The sequence below is a fragment of the Spermophilus citellus genome, assembly GCF_964194105.1.
Source record: "Spermophilus citellus genome assembly, chromosome: 10".
Classification (NCBI taxonomy): Eukaryota; Metazoa; Chordata; class Mammalia; order Rodentia; family Sciuridae; genus Spermophilus; species Spermophilus citellus.
Genome location: NC_138197.1, coordinates 120,929,756 through 120,944,441, shown reverse-complemented (window position 1 = coordinate 120,944,441; position 14,686 = coordinate 120,929,756). Strand labels below are relative to the sequence as shown.

The window sequence follows — 14,686 nt, the reverse complement described above, 5'->3', positions numbered from 1 at the left end:
GCAAGCAGAAATGCAAATTTCATATTTTTATAACATAAAAATATTTTGAGAAAATAAACACAATGCAATCTTACTTTTTCGTACAGTCTTGGTTTGATTGGACACCATACTGACAGCTTCAGATGGAAGGCCAACATATACTCCTCCATAGTTTCTTTAAGAAAAGAATTCAGAACAATTTAAATGGTACTATATAGAGAGGAACCAAGAAAAGTACAAAGTACTTCAATTATCTAATTATTAAAATAACTCATGGTTTTTCAAAAGAAGAATTCAGAGTATTATTGTCCATGGAAATATAACTTCTTTCTATGTAAAAAAGAAGCCAAGGATCTGAACAGACACTTCTCAGATGAGGACATACAATCAATCAACAAATACATGAAAAAAATGCTCACCATCTCTAGCAGTCAGAGAAATGCAAATTAAAACCACCCTAAGATACCATTTCACTCCAGTAAGAATGGCAGCCATTATGAAGTCAAACAATAACAAGTGCTGGCGAGGATGTGGGGAAAAGGGTACACTTGTATATTGCTGGTGGGACTGCAAATTGGTTCAGCCAATTTGGAAAGCAGTATGGAAATTCCTTGGAAAGCTGGGAATGGAACCACCATTTGACCCAGCTATTCCCCTTCTCAGACTACACCCAAAAGGCCTAAAAAGGACATATAACAGGGACACGGGGACACAACTACATCAATGTTCATAGCAGCACAATTCACAATAGCTAGACTGTGGAACCAACCCAGATGCCCTTAAATAGATGAATGGATAAAAAAAAATGTGGCATTTATACACAATGGAATATTACTCAGCACTAAAAAAACAACAAAATCATGGCCTTTGCAGGGAAATGGATGGCATTAGAGCAGATTATACTAAGTGAAGCTAGCCAATCCCTAAAAAACAAATGCAGAACGTCTTCTTTGATATAAGGGCGGGGGGGGGGGGGCGACTCAAAACAGAGCAGGGAGGAAGAGCATGAGAAGAAGATTACCATTAAATAGGGAAGAGAGGTGCGTGGGAATGGGAGAGAGAAGGGGAATTGCACGGGAGATGGTAGGAGACCCTCACTGTTATGCAAAATTACATATAAGATGGTGTGAGGGGGAAGAAAAAAGAGAGAGAAAAAAAACGTGTCACAGTAGATTGGGTAGAAAGAGGGGAGGGGAGGGGAGGGAGGGATAGGAAGGGCAGCACAATACAATAGACACTAGTATGGCCCTATGTATAAACGTGGCTGTATAACCAATGTGATCCTGCAATCTGTACACGTGGAAAAATAAGATTAAGATTACATACCCCATTTGAATCAAATGTATGATATGTCAAGATCGTTGTAATGTTTTGAGCAACTAATAAAAAAATTTAAAAAGGAAGCTATATAAGAAAACTATTGAATTAATGGAATTTTTAGATTTTTATATGCAATGAGAAAGAAGAAGCTGGGATGTTATAAGTTAGTATGATAATAAATATCGGTGGAGTAACTTGTTACAGGTAATCAATCAACAGTGATCAAGAATTCAGAGTGGTCACCATGGGATCAGCTGTTAGTGCAACAAAAACATTTTCTGCATGAAAAAGGAAAGGTAAAGGAGTAATGAGAGCAGGGTGCAGCCAACTGGAGGAGGAGGAGGAGAGAATGGGGAAGGCTGGGAAATGAGAGGAAGTCACCCCCGAGGAAGAACAGCCAAAGGCCACAGGCTGGCAATGGGCAGAGGCTGCACACAAGACAAAAACCCAGTCTGCTGGACAGAAGCACAGATTCTGAATCCTGGGCAAGTTCCTTTCCAGATCTCATGCTCTTACCTGTGTTCTGTGTGCCAAAGCTTCCCATGGACTTGTGTTATTGGTAATGTGCTACAGAGTGTTCAATCCATGAGGTGTGGTCAGAATGATTAAATTAAAGCCAGGTGCAACACCAAACATACCTCCTCTTGTCATCTTCTGTTATCGATTCTTCTGCTCTAAAAGGTTAAAAACATGAGCAATGAGTCCGAGTCACTTGGTTACATGGCCAGAGACTTAATTTTTGGTTATGAGCAAAAAGGGATCAAGTTAGAGCCTGTGTTTTTTATTTCAAGCAATGCCATCTAGTATCTCTATAGCACAGTGTTTGGGCTCCATCTCAGTCACTCATGCACTAAAAACTTGTTAAGTTTCTACTTACTAAAATGTGCAACTCAGCAAATGGCAAAAAGCCCAACCACCAAACCAAATGGAAAACTGAAGGAAGCTGAGACTGGAGAGGGCACATGGCTCATCATGAGGAGGCCTGAATTCTCTTTGGCTGTGCCATGGTTCCCACGGTGACCAAGAGGCTATGGGCCAGCAGCCCATGCCTTCTCTGAAAGCAATGGGGTCGACCAGATGACCCCAAAGTCCCTCCCAGCCCTCACACTATGATTTTGGGTCTCTCATGCCAATTCAATGGCACAACTATGAGCAGTGAATGATTTCTTCGGTCCCAAAAGAATCAACACTAATTTAATTTTCTTTTATCTGAAAACATGAGCCATTTAATACACACTACTACAAAGAGAGGGCAAATGTTTCAGAGGAAGGTCCTGGAGGACACCACTACTTGAGACCACACAGCTTTGTTCCCTGCATAGAGGAATCCACACTCTCCCAGAAGTCCTTGGTGTTTTCTAAGAGGATTGGGAAGCCTGTCTTAAAGCCTGGTCCACACACCTAAGTTACTTTTAGGAAAGAAAAGACCATCACCCCAACAAAACTCCAATGTTCAACACCTGCAGTTCTCAAGAAGAAATCAGGCTGAATGCATCCAAACACCTGCATGGGACCTCTTGATCCCAGAGGTGGTCTCAAAGTTGTGAACACCGCAGAGGCACCTGTGTTTCCCTGCAAGTAGGCATGGCAGCGCCTGGTGAACACTGGCCAGGAACCCAGCAGTGACTCCAATCCAGGGCAAAATCCACCTTGAGATCTCATTTACTCCAACTGGGCACAGAACTCAATTATGCCAGACAATTATCAGCTTCATTTGCCTCTTGCTAAAGTTAAGTTGTTCTTTAATTCAGAAGTCTTATTGTATGAGAAGTGGTGTGATGTTTATTGATGTAGTTTAACAGTGTTGTTCACTTTTAATTAAACTGGGTTTATACACCTTTAGAACAGATAATGGGACGATGATGGTGACAAATTCACTTACTTTGGTCCTGAGTGACTAACAGCATCATAATATCATTTGTGAAGCTATATATAACTGAAGATCTGGACACATATAATGTCTCACATATCCATTTACAGCTACTCTTCACATTCAATTACATCTATTTATTCTAATTATTTTCCAGTTTGCCTCATTCTGCTTAAAATATATTTTAACTTGCCCATATATAAGAAAATAGTAAATTATTTTAAATCTATTATCTCCTATTAATTATTCAATAGCCTAAAACCCAATCTGTAGTCCCTAGTATAAAATTAATCAACAACCTTACACATCTAACTGGTGCACAAGACAAAACTGTTGATACTGTAGCTGTTGTATCTACTGAATAATAAACTAAGCTTTAGATACAACATAAAATCTCCAATAATACCAATTATAAGACATCCATTCTTCTAAACCTTCAAAAAATTGATATGGTGGCCTGTGTACATACACCCATGTCGACAGGGCTGCCACTTCACCATTCCTTCTACAAACTATTATGCTCAACTCAATTATGCTTAAGATTAGAGAACTGGACTTTTAAAACGGTGTCATTGAAGAGTCCCTCCTGAGTGTCAGGCACAGCACAGGGACTTCACAGGCTTGAGTGCTATCCCTAATGACAGCTCTGAGAGCTCAGACCAGAGGAACCAGGTGCAGAGATCCACGGAATTAGTAAAGATCTAAACCAAAAAGCAAAACCAACATTCAAATTCACATTCTAATTCACACTCTGCCTCTATGGGACAAGGATACAAAAGTCAAAACCAACTCCAGTGACAGCCTGGCAGCTTCTCCTCATGTGCAGCTGACTCTACATCACTCTGTGAAAGCTTTGAGTACCACCCCTACCCAAGACCTGCTTGTGTGGTTATGCCAGGCACTTGGCTAATGCTACCATGATATTTCCTTTAATCCTCACCACAATCCTGCAAGACAGGTATTAGCCTCATCTTCAAAATGAGAAACTGAAGCTCTGACAGGCAGGCGGTGGGATCAAGGCTATAAAACTAATGGAGCCACAATTCAAACCCAAGTTAGCAAGACTCCAACGCTTGCTCTCCTCAGCTTCCTGAGCCCAGGTGAGTTTGTCTTAGAGAACACACACATGCCCCAGCTGGATCTCCCCAATTTATATCCTCCAATTTAAGGAAAGGGGGGACCAAGAAGGTGGGAGAGTCTGAGTCCACGTTTCACTAGCATTAGAAGAAACCTCGAACAGCCACCAGAAGCCAGCACCCTTTGCAGATCTTTTCAAATTGCTATGTAACTCCTTTTGATCCAGGTTCAAGGGCTGTTCTGATCAGAAGATGCCTTAGGTCTATTCACCTGGACACTCAGGTCCAGACTGAGGTTAAATCACAAAAAAAAACCTGATTGATCTAAACCAAATCTCCTTATGGGAGAATAAATCCCAGCCACTGTTTAGCTGCCTGTGGAGAACCAAATGCTGCCTGCCCTGCCCGAGCCCAAGACAGTAGTGTCCCACCAGCTAGGGTGACAGGGATCTGCCCCAATGGCACAGACCAAAGCACAAGGAAGAAGAAATGGTCTGGCAAGCAGCAGTAGATTCCTGGTAAAAGGAAGGCCCAGAGATGTTAAGCCAAAGTCCCCAGGAAGCCAATGGAATTGCCCCGAGGTTATTAGGTTTTCAGGCTCCAGATGGGAGTCCAAAAAATGGACCGTCTGGTCTCTCTGTGGGTAAATACTGCTGCAGTGCCCAAGAACAGCCCAGATAAGAGGTGGATGAAGAGGTGGCAATTAACATCCCAGAGCAGGAGAGGACAGGTTTGGACTTCCAACAACCACCTGCTGGACCATCAGAGAACACAGGCCAAATACCTGGCACCTTCCAACGTGATGACAGGACTGTCTCTCTCTCTCTCTCTCTCTCTCTCTCTCACACACACACACACACACACACACACACACACCTGACTCTCTCTCTCTCTCTCTCTCTCTCTCTCTCTCACACACACACACACAAATGCACATTCTGGTGTGGAGGAATGACTTCCCTAAATGATGAGAAAAGAGGACATTATCCTAGAATAGCTTCAAACTGGTGTGTTAAATTTATCTTAGTGCTCATCAACTTAGCAAGAAACTCTAAGTCTTCAGAATTCCAATCCTTGTTCTTTTCTCCCTCACAGAACTCCATATTTTGAAAGATTTTGTTATCAACCTGCATTAATAATTCTTTTTCTAATATTTTCTTAGGTTAAGTGCCAAAGCAAGAACCTGATGAGCCTGAATACCCAAGGTACCCACAAGAATGTGTGTACTTAAATCAAAGGCAAATAAATTTCAATCTTGGTTACCTGCGCACGACATGGTAAGCACATGCAGATTTCTGCCAGGTTCTGGAAGGAGTTTGTGGCCCATCTTCAATGCTGAGGATCCAGGATGTCAGGCTGGGAACTAGGATGGGGCCAGAACATCCACAGCCCTGTCCGCTCCAGGGAGCCAGGCTGACCCTCACTGAGGAAGTGATTGCTTTTTTTTTAGCCCAAGTGGGAGGGCAGGAAGTGTATGGCTTGCAGCTGTGACTGCTAGTGGACTGTGAAACTTGTCCCCTAAACCAGTAGAGGAAGCAGGAAGGAAGAACAGAACATGGAACCACACTTTCACCAGCTTTATGAGAATACAGCCACTAAGGGGGAGTCCAGAAGGTTCTCGGACATAGGCAGCACAAATCTATTTCCTGCCAGGACTAAAACAGAACAGTAGGAGTAGAGAATGAGATGACTTCACCTCCTAGAATCTTCCCTTGGAGAGAAGAGCCTAAAGATGGAATGATCCCATGCTGGAAAGACAGACCAAGTGAAAATAAGACCAGTTCACAGTGGAAGAAACAGAAAAGGGGCCAAGCTGCTCTGCTGCACTGGATGACTCTCGGGAGTTGATTGGCCCCAACATCTCTACAAACTCCGCTTACCCATAATCTTGTCCCTTAGAAAAGGAGCAAGTGACACATATCGGCCAGGATAAACCTGCTAAAGCATAATCCACTTCTAATCATGGCCTCCTGGGGGGAGATGAGATTTGGGAGCCAGTATCCAGACACCTGCAAGCAGAGGCACTGTGAAGGGAGGAAAGAGAGGCAGATGAGAGAAGGGACTTGGGAACAACAGGAGTGTCCCTTCATCTAATATAAATGAAGAGGAAACTTTGAGAATACGGCTTATCCCAAGAGAACCAGAATGCAGAGTCACAGGCGATAAGGGACGAGGCACCATAACCCAAGTCTCTAAAACCAATAAGTAACAAGCAAGTCCCACCAGTTTTCCTCCCACTCCTCTCCCTGGCTCCAAGGACTGGGATTCATCAGGACTTCTCCAATTTCAATTTCTCCATCATGGAGCCAGAGGCTGCAGCCAATGGAGGAATAGAAACCAGCACAAATCCGTTCTGGAAAACCCCACATGGCACACCAAGGCAGTCTGCTCTCGCTGGGGGACCTAGGCTGCTGCCCCTCCTCCACACTGTGGGGGGACTTTGAAAACCACACCCTTTTTGCCACCTGGTTCCCTTTAGGTTCTACCCACGGGGGTGCAAAAGGGAGGACAAATGCCAAAGGGAGGAAGGGCTGCTCTTCCCAGCTGAGCCTGCTCTTCCGTCAGCACCCCCCAGCCTTTTTCCACAGGGTCCTGGTCACTGGGCATGCAGTGGCCGTCGTGTGACCTCACCTGTGACTACTGACGGGTGCCAAGTTAGATCTGACAGCCCCAGCTGGTGCTGCCCTAAGTGGCCTGGGCCCCTCCATCAAGACCCTGACAGGTCAGCAGTGGGCAACACCTCAACCCAGAGCCTGGGTCCGTGCTTCTGGGAGTCCCCGGCCCCCAAACTCCTCCATTTCCATGGCCCAACCTCTTGCCTTGGTGGCTCCAGGCCGGTGGGGAGGGGGGACAGCTACTTCCTGCTGTTGCTTTCTGTATCACCTTGTCTTCCTCTTTCCTTCCCGGCCCTCCAGGACCTGCTCACCCAATTCCTCGATAGTAACTTCTCACTGTTAAAATGGCCCCTCTGGCTCCCACAGTTTCATTATGGCTTCTCATTATGGTGACTCAAGTCAGGTTTCTGGCCCCCGGACCCAGGGTTTTCCTCCCTGACAAATATGTGTAGTTTTATGTTGAGCCCCTGGCCTCCACGCCCCTGGGGTCCCATCATGCCCCATGACATAAAGAACCCATGGCAGTGGCAGCATCCCCCCGTCACAGCTGTCCTACCCACGGCTGCCACCTCAGAGCTTCTCTGGATCCTTCTTTCACTAACTTATTCCCAGTTTCCTCGGTACCTAAGGGAGGGGCATGCCCTGTGGGGACAAGCAGGTCAGACGGACTCAGGTCAACCTCCCGTCTCAAGCTTCTGGGTTCCTTCCTCTCCATCATACCAGGAAAGTTCTAGCATACTCCTCCCCAGGTTAGAGTGGAAGTCCATGGGTCTGTTTCAGCAACCCAGGAAATGAAACTGTTCGTGTTCCACCCATAAACCTCAACTATTCAACCAGAGTCCCTGATCATTACAACAGAGCTAATAAATTAAGTCCAATTCAGTATACACTCGTTCCTGTTTGGTCTACACCCTGGGAATCCATTCCACATATTCCCTAGTCTCCAGTGACACCAAGTGTGAAACCTGCCATGACTCTGTGGCGTGAGCTCTGCCCAGGGCAGCCCTGTGGGCATCCGCTGCAGCACAGTGAGCTCCAGCCATATTTGGGGGTTGGTCCCCCTACTGATCGCTCTCACTTCACAGGTCAGAGGGCTACATTGATTCTTAGGCTTAAGAACCAGCAGCACAGCAGAAGCAGGTGCTGAGGAGGGTAAGTAAGCATCCTAAGCAAGGCGACCCCCAGGCGAGGGAGACTAGCACCTTCTCAAAGGCCCTGCCAGGGAAACAAAGTTTCTGGCTGGCAAAATGGGGAAAGAAAGTCCGTTCTTTGTCATTAGATTCACCTCAGTTCTAATGTAGGCCAGTCTAGTGTTCTAGAGATGAAAAGGGAAATTGAGGAGGCTACAGTGGCTGTCTCTTATCTCACCAGGACCTAACAGACTAAAGGGGACACACACACACACACACACACACACACACACACACACACACACTCAATGTGGAATGAAATCTAAAGCAGCAGACAGAAAACCTTTCCATGTACCACAGTTTGGGGGTAAATTTTGGTTTGTACTTTCGGTGCTAAGGGTTGAGTCCCGGGACTTACATGTGCTAAGCGGCACTCTACCACTGAGCTATATTTCACACGGCTTTAGTGCTCTAAGATCAGGACCACTTGCCTGGGACAACTCAAAAAAGTCACATTCCAAAGCCAGGCACAGTGGCACACACTTGTAGTCCCTGAGGCTTGGGAGGCTGAGTTCAAAGCCAGCCTCAGCAACTCAGGGAGACCCTGTCTCTAAATAAAATATAAAATAGGGCTGAGGATGTGGCTCGGTGGTCGAATGCCCCTGAGTTCAATCCCCAGTATGCCACCCATCTTGATTTCTGTCTTCCACAGCTAAGCAAAGAGTAAAGGGAGGAAAGGAAGGGCGTAAGGAGGCAGGAGCCTGGCCTTTTCTGTACTGTGGTGTAAGCAACCACCTATTGGAATACTTTTAAGGGCCCAGAAAGGCCAAGATTCAATATAGTTTCACTTTACCTGTTGACTAAAGATACAAACTCAAGTTATCCATATCCGCTAAGAAGCCCCAGAGTCAAAGAATGGGGAGGCACCCCAGGGAGAGAAGGAGGAAACCCCAGGGAAGAGCCTGGGCCAAGAGCTGGGTTCGAGAATGACGTCAGTCAGCAACAGAACCAATCTCAGCAGGAAGACTGAGTTCTCTGGCCCTGAGACTGACAGAGGAAAGTCATTTTCAAGGACTTATGTCAGCTCCAGGGAGTAGCCCATCCATTCTCTAGTTACACGTGACCACTACTCTGAGAATAAACCTGTGTGACAGATTTTTTTCCCAGAAGGCGCATGGCTGAACTCCTGGTAAATGCTCTTTCTGGTATCAAGACCATATTCTACTTCTGGTCATATACATCATTTGAAAAATGTGAAGAATGTGATGTAATATTTGAAAATTTTTAAGAGTGAGCTATTTTTTAAGATATTTATTTGTCTTTAGTTGTAGTTGGACACAATATATTTTATTTTATTTTTTTATGTGGTGCTGAGTATCAAACCCAGGACCTCACTCATGCTAGGCGAGCGTTCTACAGCTGAGCCACAATCCTAGTCCAAAAGTGAGCTATTTTTTTAATCATAACCGCACACCATCTTAAGGAAAAAAAACCTTCTAAACCATAAGAATGATTCCTAAGAACCATGGAACACGTCTGAACCATCTTGGACCAGATTTGAAAAATACACTGGGCATTTAATTAAAACAGGTATCTTCCTGGTAGCAAAGATTTAGCTTCTTCTGTCAAATAACACCATGTTCAAGTAGAAAAAAAGTGTCAAGGTTAAATGCACCCACTGAGGATCTTAATCTCTTAGACTAAGATCACATGCTTCCAGGGCTCTGACTCAGACTCGGGGTCACAGCATCAATAAAAACATTTGCAGAAACAAATGACGCCGAAGGCCGAGGGTCCTCTGTGACTCAGATGCCCCCATTTCTACACCTCAGTCGATAGTTTAAATGTGACTCACTCTCACAGAGTAAAACAATGGCGCAGTGATCCATCTTACCAACACTGACCTGGCACCTGGCATCTGGCACCTGGCACCCCAGGAAAAAGTAAAGCAAGGAGAAAAATGAAAAGTGATAATACGGGCTGGGGATGTGGCTCAAGCGGTAGCGCGCTCGCCTGGCATGCATGCGGCCCGGGTTCCATCCTCAGCACCACATACAAACAAAGATGTTGTGTCTGCCGATAATTAAAAAATAAATATTAAAAAAATTCTCTCTCTGTCCCCCTCTCTCTCACTCTCTTTAAAAAAAAAAAAGAAAAGTGATAATGCAATCGACCAAGGACAGCCACTGCAGCTAAGGTGACAGATGTCATCCCATTAATTCTTCCTGAGAACCTGCTAAGCAGCAGGGTGCTCTTCTTACCCCTCTCAGATCGAATATATGGATCCAGAGACTCCAATTATGCCCCTTTCCACTTCATACTCATCTTGTAAACTTTTCCTAAATGAACCAGAGAGACTGAATCTCTCCTGAACCATAAATAAGGTCTGATTTCTTTTGAGTCGGGGTTCTGGAAGGCAGCTGCCTCCAGACCTGCCACTGACTGCAGTTGCTCCCTGGGGCAGGTGGCTCTACATTTAATTCATTCATTTCTTCACAATTTCAAAACTTCATTAGACAATTATCTTTCACTCTGTCTCCTTGGATGAGCTCCTTGGCCAAAACTGGTTCCTTCCTTTCTTCCAGGACATATTTCTGGAGAACATAAGTAACATTTACTACAAAGAACACTTTCAAATTATCCTTTTTGTCAATGATGAATTTTGTACGTGCCCATTTAAAATCACCTACACCTTTGATTATTTTCATTCTGTCAATAAATAATTATCACTTACACAAAAAGAAATCTTATTCAAAGTTAATATAGGAAACATAAGCTACTACTTTTTTCCTCTCCAGTAACACATCAAACTCAAAGTATTTCCCATCATCATATTTTCTTAGTTTCTAGGTTATATAAAATAGATATTCCAAGTGATCCAAAGGTTTCAAAGGCAAAATAATGGAACCATGTCATGTTCAAGGACAAACACAGATGACAAACATTAGGTGGCAGTCGGCCACTCCAATTAACATTTCCAACTCGTCCTAGCTACAACTTGCCTGAAAATTCAGAAGTTCTCACTTGCTTTGCCTTCCACAACCAATGTACTTATGTGGCAAAGGCATGATGCATTTCTAACTTATTCATCAAGAAAAATGTTCTAAATATAGAGCTAGTCTTATTAGAGCTGCTCTAAGAAGCAGAAAACACTTTTCCCATATTTGCAGTGCCACTGAAGAGGCTGAACTTATTTTGATTTGTGAGCTGTACAGATTTAATGTGGAAACCTTTGGAGAACATGCACGTAGCTCCGGGCATCTATTTTTTTATATAGCTTTATTGAGGCAAAATTGAAGTACAATAAAATGCACATATTTAAAGTATGCAATTTGATCAGTTTTGACACGTTTTGACATGTGTGAAAACAATACAATCAATATAAAAAGCATTTCCATTATTTTTTAAATTTGAAATCATGCAGACTGTGTTTCCTTCGTGATTTATTACATTAGAAATCAATCACCTTAAGATATATAGAACCCCACCCCCACATGTCAACTCCTTCAAAATTAAGTGGCACACTTATAACTATCTCACGGGTCAAGGAAGAGAGCATCAGAAAAGTAAATAAAAAGTGTTTTGAACTAAGTGATAATACAAGCTTAAAATATTAGAATCTCTGGGATGAAACAGTACTCAGACGAACATTTATAACTTCAAGTACTAGTATCAGAAAGAAGCTAGAATAACAATCAAATTATTTTCAAATTAGGTAGTAGGAAGGAAAAAATAAGAGTAGAAGCAGAAATATATGAAACAGAGAAGAAATAATACAGCTAAAAGTTGATCAAACAAGTCTAATCAAGAAAAAAGCAAGAATACAAAAATTAATATCAATGGAAAGAAAGCTATCAAAATAACCCTAAGGATGCTAAAAACATATTAAGATAATATTACAATTGCATGCCAACATATGTGATAGCTTACATAATATGATCTATATTAAAGAAGGATTCATGTGCTACTAAGAAAGTATATTAAGTCATCGATGGATGAAATATTCTATATAAGTTTGTAAAGTCTAAATTATGAACTGCATTTTTTTTTAGTTCTATAGTTTCCTTATTTAGTTTTTGTTTGGAGAATCTATCCAGTTTTGACAGAGGAGTGTTAAAGTTACCTAGCATTATCGTGTTGTGGTCTACCTGATTTCTTGACTGAGAACTGAGTTTGTTTGATGTGCACAGATGCTCCATTGTTTGGAGCGTAAATATTTACAATTGTTATGTCTTGTTGATGTATGATTCCCTTAAGCAGAATGAAATGTCCTTCTGTCCCTTTTGATTAACTTTGGCTTGAAGTCCACTTTATCTGATGAGGACAGAAACCCCTGCTTGTTTACAAGATCCTTTTACCTTCAGTCTGTGGATGTCTTTGCTATGAGGTGAGTTTCCTGGAGATAGCATGTAGTTGGATCTGGCTTTTTAATCCAATCTCCCAGTCTTGTGTCTTTTGATTGATGTGTTTAAGCCATTTACATTCAATGTTATTATTGAGAAATTATTTTTATTCCCTTCCATTTTGATTTATTTCTGGTTTTTACTTTGAATTAGTTTCTCATATGATTGACTAATCTAGTGTAGTCCCTCCCTTTGCTGGTTTTCACTTTTATTTTTCAGTTTTTCTTCATGAAATATTTTATTGAGAATGTTTTGTAGTGTAGGCTCTCTAGCTGTGAATTATTTTAACTTTATCCTTTCATCATCAATTCTGAAGCTTAATTTTGCTGGGAATAGCATTCTTGGCTGGCATCCATTTTTCTAGTCATCTATTTTTGTTATCATTTGTGACATTCATTTGGAGTAAGTTTGTTAATTGACAAATTTTACTTCCATTTACACTATAAGTCTCCAGATGAAAGTGTCATCATTTAATTTTCCTTATGTTTCCATGGTGACTTTTGCTTCTTAGGATGGTTCCAATCAAATCTACCAATCATATATGATTTTTGAGTAAATTAATGTCTTACCATTAACTGGGCCTGTTTGATCTCATTCATTTCTTCACAATTCCACCATTTCTTTGGATGTTATCTTTTAAACTGTCTCCTTGGATGAGCCCCTTGGCCAATATTGGTCCTTTTCTTTCTTCCAAAGTGTTTTTCTGTAGATTGTGGGTAATATTCACTTCGAAAGAATGCTTTCAACTTTTCTTTGTATGGAGGCAATGAATCAAGAGCTAAACTTCCCTTCTTCCCGCTAGGCACGGCTCCTCCTCACTGTTCTCCTGAGGAGCATGGTTGGCTGTGGAAGTGTCATCTGCTTAACAAAGGCAGGAACAACCTCTCCATCTCCTTAGAAACCTCCATTTTCCCTAATGGCACCACTGTTCTCCCAACCTCAAGAATGTGCACCCTATTTTCCTATCACACAGTATTTCCAAACTCTTTGCTATTTCAGAGGCAACCAATTTCGTCTGCACTCAAGAATGCTCCTCTTTTGGGTCTCGCCCTGCTACAAAAACCCCCAAACCACTGAAGAATTTGGTCCTACCCCAAAGTTGGTATTTCTAATCATAACTATCTTTATACCAATTTTAAAATTCATAAAATAACTATCCAGCCTCTCATGTTTTACTGACCTGCCCTATCTTAACAACTTTTTTCTTTTTACTTTTACATAAATCATGAAATGGTTAAGCTTATTTTTTAAACTGCCTCATAACTGTACATATTTATGGGGTACAGTGTGACATTTCAACACCTGAATGTGATGCACTATGATTAAACTAGGGTAGTCAGCACAGCCGTGCCACTGATCATGTCCCCGCGGCTCTCCAGGGGCTTAGCTCCTGGAACTATTTCAGCCCACCAGGTCAGGACTTCCTTCTGATCTTGGACTGTAGCTGTCTCCAGTTTATAACTCCCTCCCCATTGCTCCATCCACAGCCCTCGGCCTCCCCTCCCTTTCTCTGATTTGTGCTCTCCAGCCCAGCATTTCAGCAGCACCTGCTGGTCACCACCCAGCCCTCCATCCTGGCGTGACCTGTTTTTCTCTCTTCTTGTTCCTACTCCACTGGGTCCCACCTAAGGAAGATCTGAACAGGCGTGGCTTCTAACCACAGCAGGGTCCTCAACATGCTGTGTCTTCTGCTATTGGGTGTGCACGACAGAGGCTCTGGAAGTCTTTACAACAACCCTTCAACCACCTAATGATTTTATTTACCAGTGTAGCAAGCGCGATGCCAGGCATCACACTAGGATACTGAGATATGGAATCTATAACCACCTGAGCTTTGAGCTCCCACCTGAGCTCTCTGCATCCCGTCTCATTCAGAACATGAAGCAGCATTACCTTCTCCATCAGAATGGGTACAGAATGAGATAACGTACCCAAATGCTGAAATTTAGTATCTGGCACATGGTCCTCAATAAGGATTAGCTACCAACATAAGAATGCCATTGATACTGATGAAGATGACTGCCCTGCACAATTATTATTACAATTTTATATCTACTTATACTAAAGACACAGCATCACACAGGTAGTACAGGAGGGATGGAATTTTACACACAAGCCTCCCTGCTTCCAAAATGCAAACTTTTTAAATAATGCTTCAACCCCACCCTCTTTATCTTCAGAATACAATCTAGCCTCCCACTACACCAAGGAGAAAAGAACCCATCAGACTCTCTTAGGTTTGTAACAATGAGGAAACAAGAAGGGGTAGAGAGGGCTCAGTGACACAAGAGCA

General features: G+C 42.8%; 1 protein-coding gene across 1 annotated transcript in view; it reads right to left on the bottom strand.

The window, feature by feature from the left end:
• LOC308657991 (overexpressed in colon carcinoma 1 protein) overlaps nucleotides 1-14,686 on the bottom strand; it is a 42,365-nt gene that overhangs the window by 9,827 nt on the left and 17,852 nt on the right. The window contains exons 3-4 of the mRNA XM_081310355.1: nucleotides 1,938-1,973; nucleotides 75-154 (exon numbers count right to left, since the gene is read on the bottom strand). Of these exons, the coding sequence (XP_081166481.1) occupies nucleotides 75-154; nucleotides 1,938-1,973 (116 nt within the window). The remainder of the gene's footprint in view (nucleotides 1-74; nucleotides 155-1,937; nucleotides 1,974-14,686) is intronic.